Genomic DNA, 16852 nt, shown 5'->3' with positions numbered 1-16852 from the left:
CATAACAAAATTCGCAATACATTGCGTCTTAGAATAAACTTTAAAGTGTATTAAAAATGAAAGAAGTTATTTTTAAAAGTCGCTGAACAAATGTTGGTCAGTATGAGGAGTACAGCCTACAGTTAAATTTTTTGCTCACATTACAGGCCACACCCGGTATAATAATATAATTCAATTATTGCGGAACACCTATTTTAGGAGGTAATTATGTATTTTAATTAAATATCTGAACTTTCCCTTGGTTCCCTGCTGGGGCGTGACTATAAAATTGTGATCTGATAACCACAATAAAGAATAAAAGCGTTTTTGGTCATTTTAGGTATCGTTAAGCCTTTGAAGTAAAATTAAAATTGCAAGAAATGTCGATAGTTTATCGATATGACTTTATCGACATGGCTACAGCAACGTGGGCCACATTGTTAATCGTACACTAAACAAAAGTGGCAACAGTGACAGCTCGCTGAGACACCGTCTTTATATATTATTAAGTCTATGGTCTGTATATATTCTTATATCTATGGCTTAGAATGTTTAAAATACTATAATACATAATAATAAAATAATCCAGTGGAATAACAAAACGAAACATCAAACTAAACCATTCATTCATCATTGGGTCATTCGTTCATAAAATTTGATTGACATTTCTTTTCCATTCAAATCATTCGTTCAAACATGACGTTTTCCGATTAGGCTAGCCAGTTTTTTGTTTCCGTTTGTGAATAATACTAAAATCACTCGTTGTTTATCTCTAATGTAATGTAGTGATTAGTGTTCCTAGTGTCGAATAAAACCACTATAATCCATTACGCGGACCGTGCGGCAGGTTTGAATTTCCAAGATGACGGAAACTCGAAGACAGCAACTGCATCTTGGTAAATGCATCGAAGATTTGGATAAACTGCATAATATTCCAGATTTGAAGTCGAAGAGGGCTACTGCGTAAGTTTTTACACTACACAAAGTAAAATTTCGCCTAAATAATTGATGTCTTATTAGTTAAATTGTTAATTTTTTTAAGGTTATGCAAAACAGCGCAAAAACTTTTTGAGAGCGCAGCAGAGGCCCGTGAGAAGGGCGACGAGGAGTACTCTTACGTGTGCTACATGAAGTACTTGCGGGTCGTGGCGTGCATTAGCAAGGACAAGGACTATTTGAAGGACAAGAACTATTTCAACCAGATGCTAGGGACCAAGAACCCTAATAAGGCTATTGATGCGGCTGAAGAGCTGAAGAACAGTCTGATTGACAGGTGAGATTGATATAAATAAAAGAATACTATAGGAAAATATTTACACAAATCAACATGGTCTTGCAGTAAGCTTATTAACTCAATGCCTGTATAGCCATAGGTTTTCGTGGGCTTGATTTCCGCAACTCGACGTCATATATTTGATATACTACTGTGCCTATTTGTATAGCCAAGGCTTATCACCAAATAATTGTCCTTAAGGGGATTTGTCACCTAAGGATCAATTGCACCAAACTGTTTGTCACTGTTAAAACGCTTGCAAAATATTATTGTATGTAAATTTTCATAGTTGACTGCTGAGGTGCTGAATGGAGTTGGTCAGTTGGACAATCCTGGTTGGTGCAACTGACCCTAAGACTCAGATTGGAAGGCAGCAATACCTCCAACTAAGTTAAAGTATCGATCTAACTCCCAGAATCTCCGCACACTCAAGAATTGATGCAAATCCATGTCTGTGTGGTCGGAAAGGTTAATTACAAAATGAACTTTAGACTTAATAATATTTATTATCTTGTATTGACTATGCCACAAATATATAGAAACACTTATCACTGCAAAACTAACTATACTTAGTCAGTTGACCAATGAATTACAAACAGCAACACTCCCAACTGTACATCGGTGGACCTTATTACAAAAGGCATAAGATCCACCGATGTACAGTTAACAGTGTGGACAATGGTACAACATCTTAAATCTTTGGAATAGTATCATTGGGATCTAAATAGATTCAACTATAAATAATGTAATTTCTGATGTGCCAACAGGTCAAGGAATTTGACTTGTAAATCCCATAATCTGTTCACTGCTTAGAATTTTTAACATGAGAGAAATCTACTAAGCTATGATATGATTTTGAATATGCCCTGGCTTCAGCAAATTATACACTTAACCTTCCTCAAGAATCACTCTATTGATAGGTGAAAACCACATGAAAATCCATTCAGTAGTTTTTGAGTTTATTGCGAACAAACATACTAACACACAAAGAGACAGAGGTGGCGGTGAACTTTGTTTTATAAGGTGTCATGATATAAATACTTATTTGTTTTACAAGGGGACAAACTCCTTGTGCTAGTACTGAACTCCAAAATTCGAAAAACAGAATCTTTAGTGTTGCAAGGGCATCAAGGGGGGTCAAAAGATACTTTAGCATACCAAATGCAAGGATAATAAAAACTCTAAAACATTACAAATCAAATCGAAATGAATGCTATTAAGTATTTAAGAAATAGGATGGGCGTAGCACACAATACTTCATTTACAATCATGAGTCAACGCAAATTTAAATTTAGAATGATCTTTGTCATCATTTTTACCATTTATTCGTAAATTTTGGCTTAACACAAGACCTGTATTATTATTAATGAATTTGTTTATTTTCCTATTTTTTTTTTCAGGTATAACCAAGAACAGAAGAAAAAGCGGCTGAACGACATCCAGGAGAATGAGGTTATCAAACAGAAGATAGATGAGAACCGGAAGAAGGCGCTGGAGGCAGCGCCCGCACCCGAACCTTCTCAGCCTTTGGGTTTACCAGGTTAATTATTTTCTATGTTTCCCAATTGCTTTTCGGTAAAAGATCGTCCGGTAAAAAAAAAAAAAAAACCAGACTATAAGTACTCTCTGAGTTGGAAAGTCAGATGGCAGTCGCTTTCGTAAAAACTAGTGACTGTGCCATTTCTCGGAATTAGGTAGCCGAGCGGACTGAGTGAGAAAAACCTGGTCAACGCTCCGTAGATGACGATGATGATTGATGATAAATGCCTCTCTGAAACATTTATTAAACTCGGACTATCTATTGTCAACTACTAATGCCAAATACCAAAATTAAAAGCTGAAATTCAGGCATAATAGCTCATTCGAATCATGAGTGGAAAAGAGCGAGCAAGTAACACTGAGCTGAGTTAAATGAGTTACTAAGCGAGTTAATCTTCATTGACTTGAAGAGTGAGTGAGTTCAATCAAAAGATATAGTTCATTTAATCCACTCATGAACGACTCATGTCTACCAAAAAGGTAGCAGAGAACTGTGATAATTTTTCAAATCATTTCCAAAGGATATAAAACTATAGTTCTGTCACTTTTCAGGTCTAGATGAAGTGACCATCAAGAGCGAGCAGCTATACAACATCCTCAAGAGTGGCAAGATGAAGGTGATGATACTGGACGCTCGGCCCGGCAAGGACTACATAGAGTCCCACATCAACTGCCCCTCCTGCATCAGTGTGCCTGAAGAGAGCATTTCACCTGGGTAAGACAAAACATGGCTCTCCATATCAAAATGTACCTTATGCAGTGGCCGTAAGGTATCTTTTGATATGTAGAAAGCCACACAGATTTGTCTTTTATTATGGCCAATAATTTGCTATTAATAAGTACAACTAGTACCCTTACCACGAGTCACTGACAGTATCAATAATGACATATTCAATAATGTGCGCGTAACTTACTTTCTACGCATCTCGCAATTTTTTTTGTGATTTCAGGGTTGGTCCTAAGTAAACAGTTGTTCACTATTACCTAATTTACCTATAAATGAAATATGGATAGGTAACTATTAACTGTCATGTGATATGAAAAATCTCTTCTCCAGTCGTTCAGCGCATATCCTAGAACAGAACTTACCCGCGCCTTCCAAACCTATCTGGGCAAACCGTGCTTCCATGGAGCTCATTGTGATGCTGGACTGGTCTAGCACCGCTGTCATCCCAGGAAACACGCTCCATCTCCTGAAGACCATCTTGTTGAAGGTACTGTTTCTAACCTACAATTTTTTTATAAAATTTTGTGTTAATTTTTGGTGACCCATGAGGGGAATGAGATTTTGAAGTATAATTTACAGTTCGATTGTTAAATTTATCGAACAAATGCAGACAAAAGCAGGATAATTGTACAGTAAATTCCAATTAAACAATTATTTTAATATCCGGGTTATAAAAATACAGTATGCTAAATCTCAGGTCCTTGTCCTGAGTGATATCATTTGATATTTACCACTAGCTTTTCGGTGAAGGAAAACATCGTGAGGAAACCTGCATACATCTGCGAAGAAATTCAAAGGTGCATGTGAAGTCCCCAATCCGCATTGGGCTAGCGTGGGGACTATATCCCAAGCCCTCTCGCGCATGAGAGGAGGCCTGTGCTCAGCAGTGGGACGTATATAGGCTGAAATGATGAATGATGATGATGTCCTGACCCTGAGTCCTGGTCCTTAGAGCAAACCATACTTTCACTAACCTGCAAAATCTTTCTCAAAAATGTTTGTGTTCATTTATCAGCAGTGAAAAGACTTCAGCTATACTTGATAATGTTAATAAGTTGATATGTTTTGTCACTAGTGGGATGTAAAAGTGCAATACCCGCGTCCACCACTGGCCCTGCACGGAGGCTATGAAGACTGGCTTCTACGTTACCCCGCTTTGACTACCAATCCCCAGCCAACTCCGAGAGCCAAGGCACCCAAAGACATGCTAGGTAAGAACGTTGGTTTAATTTCTTCAATAGGGAATATTACTGCAATGTTCTGCCGCCAGAGTGCAGCACTAATTTGTTTAGTAAACCCTAGAGTAACTTATACATACTGTACCTTAAACTACCTTATACTAGGCCTCAAACACTTTTTTGATAAGTTTTCACTATGACATTGATGCACCAAGGCGGTTTGTTTACAGGTGGCCTACCGCGAAACGCGAAAAACGAAATTTATTTATCTGCTTCTCTATCGATCGAATACGCAAGAGTGATAGAGAGGCATATACCGAACTTTCGATTATCGTGTTTCACGGTAGGCCATGTGATTGACGTAGTGACGCATGATGTGTCAATGAGATTTGTTTACTGTATGTGCTAGTGGTGCTACCTACGCAGAGCTTTGCCTATTATTCCCTATTAATTGTGGAACAATTACGATCCGATTCCAACTTTAAGATACGTCAGTTAAAGATCTAGAAAAGATATGGATTAGATATGTCAGTGTCAAACAAGTGTCAAAATTGACGTTTCTTCAAACAAATACGTCACTTTTGACACTTGTTTGACACTGACATATCTAATCCATATCGTTTCAATATCTAGTATTTGACGTATCTCATTGTTCGAATACACCTGTTATTGTGGTTTTTTTTTCTTGGTACTATCGCCCACACTGTTAACTGTCCGTCTGTATGCCTTTTGAAATAATGTTTACACCGAAGTTCACTGAAGGACAGAAGAGTGTTCCTGTTTGTATTGTACAATGAAATCTTGAATATTGGTTTATCTACAGGTGAGATAGATTACCCCGTGTGGGCAGATCTGACCCCGGCTCCGCCGCGACCGCGGACTTCGGAACCCACCGTCGATCGCAGCAGCAAGGTACTTTCATCCACACTTTTATATAACAGTTATTATCTTTATCGCAAAAACATGAGGTTCACCGATGATCAGTTGGATGTAGGCAAAAGGATTTTTCTCAAAATTTTTCTATTTTTAAATTACTTTTCTTTTTGACAGAAAATTCAAGTTATTTTTCCAAATATTTTGTCAGTTGGATCTTTATTCCTAAAAATACGTCCAGGTATGAGTTGTGTTAGTGCCAGTTCATATCATGGGACCTTGGCGATATCCGAGGAGCCGCAATCTCCTCAAGATAATGACGAAAGCTAGACGCATTCAAAATATGTCGAGATAATTTCACTTCAATATGTAACTTTCAGTTTAATTCTTCGTTTAAAACGTACAAGGTTAATCCAAATGGGATAATAAGAAAAATACCAAAATAAAGTGTAAGATATAACTAAATTCGATCGTAAGACCCACGAGGCCTATTTCGAAGATGTATTCAGTTTATTATCACTAGCGACGGTAACTACTACTAGTTTTCATTATTTGGTATTTACCTTTTTCACTGTAACTGTTACTGCAACCATTGCGCTGTTGCAGGCCGCAGCGTTGCAGAAGTACGAGGAGCGAGCTCGCAACATGGCGCAGATCATTCAACAACAAGAACGCTTAGCTGACACCTCACTGACACTCGAAATGCAAAGGATAGAGGCGGAACAGGTGAGACTTGTTACTGTAACCGTTGCGCTGTTGCAAGCGACGTTGGAAGTACGAGCGAGCTCGCAACATGGCGCAGATCATTCAACAACAAGAACGCTTAGCTGACACCTCACTGACACTCGAAATGCAAAGGATAGAGGCGGAACAGGTGAGATTTGTTACTGTAACCGTTGCGCTGTTGCAAGCGACGTTGGAAGTACGAGCGAGCTCGCAACATCGCGCAGATCATTCAACAACAAGAACGCTTAGCTGACACCTCACTGACACTCGAAATGCAAAGGATAGAGGCGGAGCAGGTGAGACTTGTTACTGTAACCGTTGCGCTGTTGCTAGCGACGCTGCAGAAGTACGAGCGAGCTCGCAACATGGCACAGATACTTCAACAACAAATAACGCTTAGCTGACACCTCACTAAGGGCGCAGGGAGGGGTGACCTCGCCCAAGCTCTTCAACCTGTATATCAACGCACTTTTAGAGGAGCTCAGCAGCACTACTGTCGGATGCCACATTGGCGATACTTGTCTGAATAACATAAGCTATGCAGACGATATGGTGCTGCTGAGTGCCTCTCCTTGTGGTTTGGCGAAGCTCATAAATATATGTGAGAAATATGCAATCAGTCACGGTTTGACATATAATGTCAAGAAATCTGAATGCATGGTCTTTCAAGTTAGAGGTAAAAAACTACCACCAGTACCTCCTATTAAGTTAAACGGAACTCCACTTAATAGGGTGGACCGTTTCAAATACCTTGGGCATGTAGTAACCTCTGACTTGAAAGATGATGCTGACATTGAAAGGGAACGGAGAGCGTTGTGTGTTAGAGCGAATATGGTGGCCCGCAGATTTGTTAGTTGCTCCACTGAGGTGAAAAAGACTCTTTTTAGAGCTTTCTGTACTACCTTTTACACTGCTAATCTGTGGGCGTGCTATACGCAAAAGCAGTACAACGCTCTTCGTATACAATATAATAATGCCTTCAGGGTGCTGATGGGACTACCTCGTTTTTGTAGTGCGTCGGGGATGTTCGCGGAGGCCAGAGTAGACTGTTTCTACACCACAATGAGGAAACGCTGCACATCCCTGGTGCGCAGAGTGCGGGCTAGTGCCAACGGCATCTTGAGGGCGTTCGCAGAGAGGTTTGACTGCCAGTACCTGAATCACTGTCATATGATTCACGTGCTGGTGTCCAAGCCTCTCTAAGGCTCTTATTGTTTGTTGTGTTAGTATGTATAAGTTAGAATATAATGCTTTAATTTAATTTATTATAATTTATTTTTATTTTAATGTAAATTTAGTCAATTTAATTTTAATCTTAATTTTCATTATAATATGTCAATGAATATGATCCTAAGTTGGTCGAAATAAACGATTTTATTATTATTTTCTCTTTATTTATTTATCGTCTTAGGTTAGGTATTTTTATAATATGAATATAAAAGTAAAATATAAAAACACTTACAAAACAATAAAAATACATATAAACACATTATAAAAAACCTAACCTAGGGTGCCGCCAGCAGCGGGGCAAGGCCCAAGCTACCGGTGGTCAGGGCTGCAGAGAGAGGAACCGACGTACTATCCGCGCCGTGTCCAAGATCACCGCCTTCTGCATCTGTCCCTTGATCCAACCACCTAGCGAGAGTCTCTCGAGATGTTGGTCGAGACTCTTCGCTATTAAACCGTTCACTGAAACGACTATCGGGACAATGATCGTCGAATCAACATCCCACATGGCGGTTATCTCGTGAGCCAAGTCTAGGTACTTACTGGACTTGTCCTTGTATTATTATTATTATTATTGTTTCTCCTTTTTGGACTTCACGGGCCTATAAATCCCGGTCTTTTGATAGGCTTGCGTGGGGATATAGATCCAACACGTAGAGGCCCTTTGGAGAGTTTTAATGTCATGTAGAACGCCTGCTGGAACCCGTTCACAGGTGCAACAATAGACACCCGTGAACCGGTCGCAGCAGGCATTGGGACTATTGTAGAAGAAGTGAACAGTATACCGGTTTATGGATTGATGTTTGGGTGGACAATGAGACTGGGCTATTGTAAACAGGTCCGGACACCTGCCATAACAATGTAAACACCGTCATCGAGGCAGGCGGTGACTCGCCGCTTACTAGATGGGCCCCTGAAACTGCCGTCGTAAAGACGACCAGGAGCAACATCGGTGTGAGCGGCTCAGGGGTGTCGAGAGGTGTGCGCCGCTTTCTACCCAGTGGCTGTTAACAGCCACTGTGCCAACTCGCGTCTTATGCATCTTTCACTTCCACCCCTGGAGCATATAGCTCTAACGACTCCTCTCTGGACGGCCAATTAAGGCAAGCCAGAGCTGAGAGTCCTGCGGGTCCCCTTGGGGTCCACTCCGGCCGACGAAGACACGCCGGAGACGGAGACCCTGACCGACTCTCGGGAGCACTCGGGTCCGTGGGGTCGTTACTCCCCAACAGCTCGCCACAAGCTGCCCTGCGGGCTTATTATTATTATTATTATTATTTAGACGATGCGAGAACTCGAGTTTCGATGCGAGTTTCATTACATTGCGGGTTTTGATCGGTCGTTTGAATTGGACGTAACCAATAGTCCGCAATGTACCTAAAATCGCATGCGAGTTCGCGCGCCTTCTAAATCAGCCCTGACACTCGAAATGTAAAGGATAGGGGCGGAACAGGTGAGACTTGTTACTGTAACCGTTGCGCTGTTGCTACCCACGTTGCAGTAGTCCGAGCGAGCTTGCAACATTCGATTTCCACTATGATCGTTTACTTTTGTTAGAAAGCGACACGATTGAACAGAAGTTTGCTTAGTTTTATGTATAATGATGATCCATCTGTCCAATATCTTTGTCCAATATGTATTTTTTTCGCATTTTGCTTAATGAGAGAGTGAGACGCAATGACATTGGACCAATTTATATTGGACAGGTGTAATACTAAGCGAGGTTAATATTGAGGTATTCGTTTGTCCAGGATTGGGAGAAGACCCACTTCCAGCGCGAGACAGAGGAGCGGGATGACGTGCGAGCTTTGTACAAGATGCGCGAACAGGAGATCATATCGCAGCTTATGCAGTTGGAGAATAAGCAGTTTGACATGGTAAGTGTTAGGACCAATAGTGACTAATATTAAACCTCATAAGGCCCAATGTGCATTATAATGTACATTCCGTTTCGATCTAATTCGAACCTTTCAAAGACTACATAAGGTAGCATTTCCTTTGTTACACTGTTTTCAAAAACAAACGAAAGTCACCCTAATCTACTATACAAGAAGGTTCAAATTAAAAATAGGGAAACTGTATGGTGGGCCTTACGCGGATAAAAAAGAAGCCATCTGCTTTTCCTTTATTTTAAATGTCGCCCCAAATACATCGAAATTAGGTCACGGCTCGAAAACAGTCAGTCGTACACCCAAATCTTTGTAGCTACAATATTTGAATCCCGTGAACTACTCATCAGAATTGATGTGGAGCCCATTATCGGGCCCATCTCATTTTTGCGATAAATGTTAGGTTATTCCCGTGCTCAAGACGTCCCACGAAGCGAATCTGTTTAACTATTTTTTTGTTTTCAAATAGTCGTATCAAATAGAAGATAATTTATTGTATTAAATGTGTAAAGACTGAGAAAAATTTAATTTGTGCTTCGGACAGCTAATGTCCGTGTGTTGTTGCAATACGGTTCCGTAAATTTTGCCGTAACTGTAATGAGGGTTTCCGTGATCGAGTTTATCACTAGATGACAGCACCGTACCGAGAGGTCTAGCTGTCATAATCCACCAAACATGTTTAACCATGTTTTATTATTGGTGGAATTTGACAGCCGCTGTTAAAAAGACCTCTCGTCACGGTGCTGCTATCTAGTGAGAATCTCGATCGCGGAAACCCTCATTATTAAAAGTAGATGCAATCCAGATAAAAAACAAATGGCGCCGTACAGCGCCATCTTGTTTAGATATCACAGATTATACAGGGTGATTTCTGGGTCGTGATCCAGAACCACTTTTTCTGACTCTGTAAATGATCCACATTATCATATATGTCATATTTGATTAAAAGATAATTACTTTAATTATTCTTATTTTTCAAGTAAAATTAATGTCATACTAAGTAATTATGGTCACCCTATGACTTTTGACATACGCTTTATGGAAAGCGACAAGACGTCACATTGAGTAGGGTCACCAAATTGTATGCAAAAAAGTTTTCTTCTACTTGTCGTTTGAAAAATAATCATCATTATTGGTGATAAACAATGATTAACAACATCATTAGGCTCATCTTTGGTTTCTGTATGATGTCTGGCTCTCTTGCTCCACGACCCCGAAATCACCCTGCATATTATGTTAACCAGGAACAAGAGAACCTGAGTCTCCGCCAGCAGCTGGAGGAGTACCAGCGGCGGGAGCGCGCCGAGGCCGAGAAGATTGCCGATTCCATCGCCACCGACGACGCCAATGGTAGATAACGTCGTTAACTGAATATTCGTGAGCCTTATTCGCTAAGAGATAAGGCTCACCAGTGGCCAGTTAAATGTTAGTACATACAATACGAAATTATCGTAGCCAATTTTTTGTTTATAATTCAGATACTAACTTTTTCATTGACTTATAATTAAGAGAACCCGCGATTCTGAAAGTAAAATATAATTGTTCATTTTTAATGTTAAACCCCAGCTTTAAGTGAAGGAGACGTTAGTAAGTCTCATTAACACTTGACCAACTTTTGTTTTTTGTAGTCTCGCTAATGTTTCAGAAAATTCATTTGACATATGTTTATTGGTGTTATTTTCGTACGTCCCATGTGAAAACCTAACCACTCGCCTAAACCACTCGAACCCATGTAAAATGCCTTACAAGTTATCACTACACCTTATAAAACAAAGTCCCTCGCCGTGTCTGTTTGTGTTTATATATGTTCGTGGTAAATTCAAAAACTAAGAAACAGATTATCATGCGGTTCTCACACGGATTCTCGAGGAAGGTTTAGGTGTATAATTTGTTAAAATTTCGTGTAACCCGTGCGAAGCCGGGGCGGGTCGTCAGTGTACAGTCGCCATCAAATATATCAGAGCGGCCGAGGTGCTCAAAAACATCTGCACACGCACTCTAACGCCTTAACATACTATAACATACAATATTTGAACAGCGGAGAAGCAGCTTGTGATCTTGGAGCAGGCCATGCAGGCGCGCGAGCTGGCGGCGGCGGCGGCGCGCGTCGACGCCGTGCGCGAGCAGCGCCACGAGCTCGACCGCCAGCGCGAGGCGCTCGAGCAAGAGCGCAAGCGGAAACTCGCGCACGCCCGGGAGAAGCGGAAACCCGTACTCGACAAGGTGAGTGTAGAGATGTTGGGATCTGTCGCAGGGCCAGCGAGTACTGTTCTGGAGACCTCGACTGGGAACCCGGAGGGATAGAAACCCACGAGTCAGATGGTCGGACGACATTAGAAAGACGGCAGGGCCGACCTAGCATAGAACCGCCGCATACAGAACGACATGGAAATCCATGAAAGAGGCATGCTTTCAGCAGTGGATGCCAATATGCAAAGAAGAAGAGATGTAGGCGGCCGACCGTAAAATTCCTGTGTAATATTTTAACGGTAGTCATATTAAATCAATAGATAAGTAGGATAGGTTCGTTAGGTTGCCTCGGATGCCTGCCCGAAGGACAAACTGTCCAGAAATAAGGACCCCCCCCACATCTGGCGTCTTTCGAGCGTCGGCGTCTACAATTCTATGGCCGACGTCGACGCAGCGTCGACGCAACTGCGCAGCGACGTCATTTTCCATAGCGCTGGACCGACGCGGACAGACGCCGACGCTCGAAAGACGCCAGATGTGGGGGGGCCCTAAGAGCCCCGCCTAGCGGGGCTTCGTCGACTCGGAGAACAAGACAATGAATTTTTGATTCACGATATGCCTAAGAATTGCATGATCGGTCTAATTTTACTGCTGCCGGCAGAAACGCAAGCAAAGCAGGGCCGCACCGCTGACGCGCATCGCGAAATTCACGAAGGCCTAGAATACTAATTAATTATTAACGAATTGAACACAATGTAATTGCTTAAAACGTTATAATAGTGGAAGCAGAGTGCATGTATAAATCGAGCATACTCGTAGGTACCTAGGTACCCATTTTATCCTCGAAGTATATCAGCACTTCTATGGTCTCCCTACAATCTACTAATGGCCACGTTAACTGCAATCGCTTAGCGTTCGAAAGCTCTGAGTGTTATATCTTTGCCGATAAATACGTCTGTTTCATCAATGCTCGTAAGCTTGGTCAAGCAGCGATTGTACCATTCAAGTTTTCCCTTACACCGGCATTTTACTCGGACCATGCTAACTCTCTGTAGCATTTGCACAAAGAAGTGTGCCAATGTCACCATTCATGTCAAATTCCAATAAAAATACGAAGTGTCATCAACACTTCCCTGACTTGGTTCTGTTAAATTCATTGCATAGTTAGCTTATAAGGTATCGTAAAAAATCCTGTCAATCACCGGCGTCATCAAGGTCGCACTTTTATCACTTGTCATGTCAAGCGTCACTTTCGCACTTACATACTTGTTAGAATGTGACAGCCATGATAAAAAACCGACCATCTTAGCCCTACTGAAGTCAGTCTGCGGCCGCGAGGTGAGGTAATTCCATTCAGGATTGGCTGGACCGTGGCTATACTATATGAAATACTATTACTTATTCTGTGCTTGTGATTAAATAGAATGTTTGTGTTGTCAGGATGAAGACGGCGACACGTACATGGTGTCGCCAGACGACGGGCCCGCCGGCCTCAACCGCTCGCAGTCCTCCCCCAACATTGCCAAGGTATATTATGGAGGTTTTCAGAAAAAAATGTACCATTTACTTCTTTTCGAAAAACCATCAACTTTTGGGTTAGGTATTTAGACTCAGAATCACGAGTACTATGGAATGAGACAAAGAAAAAAGTGTCCCTAGTTTTTCATACAAATTTTGGGTGTCAGTTTTGTAACGGTCCATACAAAATGTATGTGAAAATGCGTTACCGACATTTTTTTTCTTTTTACATCGATAGTCCTTGTGATTCTGCGTAGAAATAACCCAAAAGTTATGCATTTTCGAAAAAGAGTAAATGGTACACCTTTAAATGAAAATGCCCTTTTAAGTATGTATGATACGAATAATGCGATAGCAATTTTGATCGCCTGAATACTGAATTAACATCTGGAGAATCTTACGTCTATCCATTTAAATCTCAATGAAAACATAGCGAGTTCAATGGAATCACGATACGTGGGACCCTAATAAAACAATCATACTATATAATTACTTTGGTAATCCACTCAAGTGATCTCACCTTCTTCCTCGCGTTATCCCGGCATTTTGCCACGGCTCATAGGAGCCTGGGGTCCGCTTGACAACTATTCCCAAGAATTGATCTGCCAAGTGCCAACCCAGAGGGCAAACTAGGCCTTATTGGGATTAGTCATGTTTCCTCACGATGTTTCCCTTTACCGAAAAGCCACTGGTAAATATCAAATGATATTTCGTACATAAGTTCCGAAAAACTCATTGGTACGAGCCGGGGTTGACACCCGCGACCTCCGGAATGCAAGTCGCACGCTCTTACCGCTAAGCCACCAGCGCTTTACTCAAGTGATCTCACCAATGTGACAAAATATTGACAAACATCTCGCAGCAGGTATCATCAGACGAAGACGAGTCGCCTCCGTCCTTCGATCGCAGTGTCAAACCCACCAAGGTCATACCCCGAAACCACCAGAGAGACTTCCAGCCGCAGTGGGGCGATGTGGTAAGTTTATTTGATATTACATACATCCTAAATTGGATGTATGTATTCATCCTTACGGGTCTTATCATGTAAACAAACTTGACGTCAAAGTGTCATTCAAATAATATGATTCATAGACAATCTAGACATCGTAATGTCATGCTTTTGAGGTGATCCGTTTGTTACTGCGATTATTGATCAAAATATTATTAGAAATTATATTTTTCAGTGGTCATTTGGTTAATTTCAATACTTTGTGAGTTTTTTTAATGATACAACAACATTTTAATTGATGATTATTTATGTAATTCCAGAGAAAACTGTGATAATGTCTTCGAGAACTGTTTGTTTACATGATCGGACAAGTAAGGATGAATACACTTTATGTGTATAGTGAGAATATTCTAGAATGTCCGAATGTTCAAACGCATATATTCCCAATATTTTTTATAAACTCTACACAACTGTTAGAGATCTAAGTGCTAAGTTCTCTTTACCTGCAGTCGGTTGTCGTGAAATAAACTTTGCATTACCATTCGGACATCTTAGAATATTCTTAATTGTATATCTAGTGTACGCCTGGCCGCGTAGCCAAGATGCCTATCGCTTACGCTCCGTAGCGATCGAAATGTAAACGGTCACTGTCACACTAATATGGAAGAATGATAGAGAGACATAATTCTTTTCGTTGTCGAAGCGATAGCGATTGTAACCTTGGCTAGGCCGGCTGACTCTTTCGATGGCGTACTGGCGATGGCATACAGCGTTTCGTTGAAGTTCGGAGCAGGCTTAGGTAAGTCAGGAATTCGTTTTTTACAAGGACCGTTGGTGAATCGTCGTATCAGATGTTTAATGTGACACATTTGCCTTACCGACACAGTGCCATATTTTATAAACCAATTTTGATAAGTGACGTGATCATCATTTTTTTTATTTGCTTGTTATAAGCCTTCGAAAACGAGAGATTTAATGATTGCGCTGATGGTTGTTGATTGTAAACGCAATCACATCACAGCAATATCGAAAAACTAGTTCCTAAATGTCAGCATTACGCGGGATAATCTACTCTACTTTAGTACTAACAACCCTATCTAATAGGGTTGAACGTTCTAATGGTTTTATGAGGCTGCATGGCTGCAATTAAATATTGTATCGACCCGTGACCTAAGACTGGATGCAGCTCTGACTCATACACGCACACATGTAACGTATCTACTATTCTACGTATGTATATTTACTAGATACGTCATACGTTTCTAGAATACTCTATGCGTGCGTCTGTCTGTCCGTCTCGATCTTTCGTCGAATCCTTAAAAGGACGTATACGAAGCAGCCATCGACTCATTTAATTGAGCAATCCTGTACTTTATTACGTCTGAATAAAGTATACTAATAATCAGTTACGTAGCCCTTAGTGTGACGCACTAACTGACCATTAGACCTTAACTCGTAGCATTAAGGTTGACAATAGGTTAACAGAGGCCAAGGCTAGGCACCCTTATAAGTGTGCAACGTGAGGCTTGATGGTAAATAATTACTCGCGCACCCGCCCCCGTTGTGCATACGCAAATTATAATTATATACAAACAAATAAATCATATGTAGCGGTTTAGAAACTTACTGATTTTCCACCACTTTGAATCTTGCTAACCTAACTAACAAATCGATAGACGCCTAAATGTACGCCTAAGTACCTGCCCATGTGATACTCAATGAAAAAATTGAGTATCACACGGGCAGGTACTGAACATTAGGGTTTTGACTGTATTTAAAATAAATTATTTTACACCATGCATGAAATAAATCACCAGAAGATTAATAGAGAAACGTAAACAGTAGTTATTTTAAGGCATAATTTATATTTTAAAACCAGTATGAAACTATGAAGAGTAGGTAATTTGATTGTGACGTCACATGCTACTATGGAATTTATATGAAACACTAGTTTCATATAAATAGTAGCATAATCGTCTTGATAAGCTTGATAAGTATGTATAGATAAAAAACTTAAGCCGTTCTTGCGCAGAGTCGTGTGCAGTTTGCAAAACTCACTTTTTTATTTAGACTCTTCAGAACTACTCAGTTTACTAATATAAGATGCATGCTGCATGCGATCAAAAATTTGTATACCTGCACCCGTGGGTAAAACGTAGAGAAACCTGTACATAATATAACACCATAATTATACCTATATTTTCACAAATAAAAAGATTCTGATTGTGATACTTTAAAGCATTCGTTTGAGTGATATTCAATGTCGGGAATCGCATAAATACCATCATTCTTCTTTATACTTTATTTATACCTTGTAGTGAACTAACCTAAAACAAACGTAAAGTAAAATAACCTAGGTGAAACAAATTACCATTTTCAGCAATACATCGGCCTTGGCGAGAACTTGGCATTATATCGCATATCTCGTCTACGATCAAACTTGACCAATTACTGAGGCAAAGGCTTTTATTTTGAGCTACGCCGCAGTATACCTAAGTTAAAATGTTTAACTGTTCCGATACACGCCAATTTGAGAGAAATTGTTTACTTTGCGTCATATTAAATGAAATGAAACCTACAGAATACAGATTTTGTATATTCAAAAATTTCTAAATCTACATAAGTATATGGTAGGGGTATATAATGGATATTTAATGAATGTAACTTCGTCAAAAAGATATATAAATAAACTAGATAACACCAGTTTTGTATGTGTGATTTGGATGGAGCAGTGGGCGAAAAAAGGCTGATATGATGATGATGTACGATGAATTTGGCAAGGTT

The 16852-nt window shown here is 40.4% G+C and overlaps 1 protein-coding gene across 5 annotated transcripts in view; it reads left to right on the top strand.

The window, feature by feature from the left end:
• The first annotated feature begins 665 nt into the window (after positions 1-665).
• The window catches only part of LOC134669091 (ubiquitin carboxyl-terminal hydrolase 8), a 46864-nt gene continuing 30677 nt past the window's right edge, over positions 666-16852 (top strand). Inside the window, exons 1-13 of one of the 5 annotated variants that reach the window (XM_063526654.1) lie at positions 666-942; positions 1022-1252; positions 2653-2792; positions 3344-3506; positions 3849-4005; positions 4594-4729; positions 5520-5608; positions 6176-6295; positions 9274-9399; positions 10656-10761; positions 11450-11634; positions 13042-13128; positions 13985-14095. In XM_063526654.1, coding sequence (XP_063382724.1) covers positions 842-942; positions 1022-1252; positions 2653-2792; positions 3344-3506; positions 3849-4005; positions 4594-4729; positions 5520-5608; positions 6176-6295; positions 9274-9399; positions 10656-10761; positions 11450-11634; positions 13042-13128; positions 13985-14095 — 1752 coding nt within the window. In that variant the 5' untranslated portion in view covers positions 666-841. Of the gene's footprint in view, positions 943-1021; positions 1253-2652; positions 2793-3343; positions 3507-3848; positions 4006-4593; positions 4730-5519; positions 5609-6175; positions 6444-6477; positions 6592-9273; positions 9400-10655; positions 10762-11449; positions 11635-13041; positions 13129-13981; positions 14096-16852 lie in introns of those variants that run through there. The other 4 variants (XM_063526663.1, XM_063526634.1, XM_063526625.1 and 1 more) reach the window with 4 other exon arrangements.

The sequence above is a fragment of the Cydia fagiglandana genome, chromosome 1 (assembly GCF_963556715.1).
Source record: "Cydia fagiglandana chromosome 1, ilCydFagi1.1, whole genome shotgun sequence".
NCBI classification, from domain to species: domain Eukaryota; kingdom Metazoa; phylum Arthropoda; class Insecta; order Lepidoptera; family Tortricidae; genus Cydia; species Cydia fagiglandana.
The sequence above is the reverse complement of the archived record's forward strand: the minus strand, read 5'-3'. Positions and strand labels throughout refer to the sequence as shown.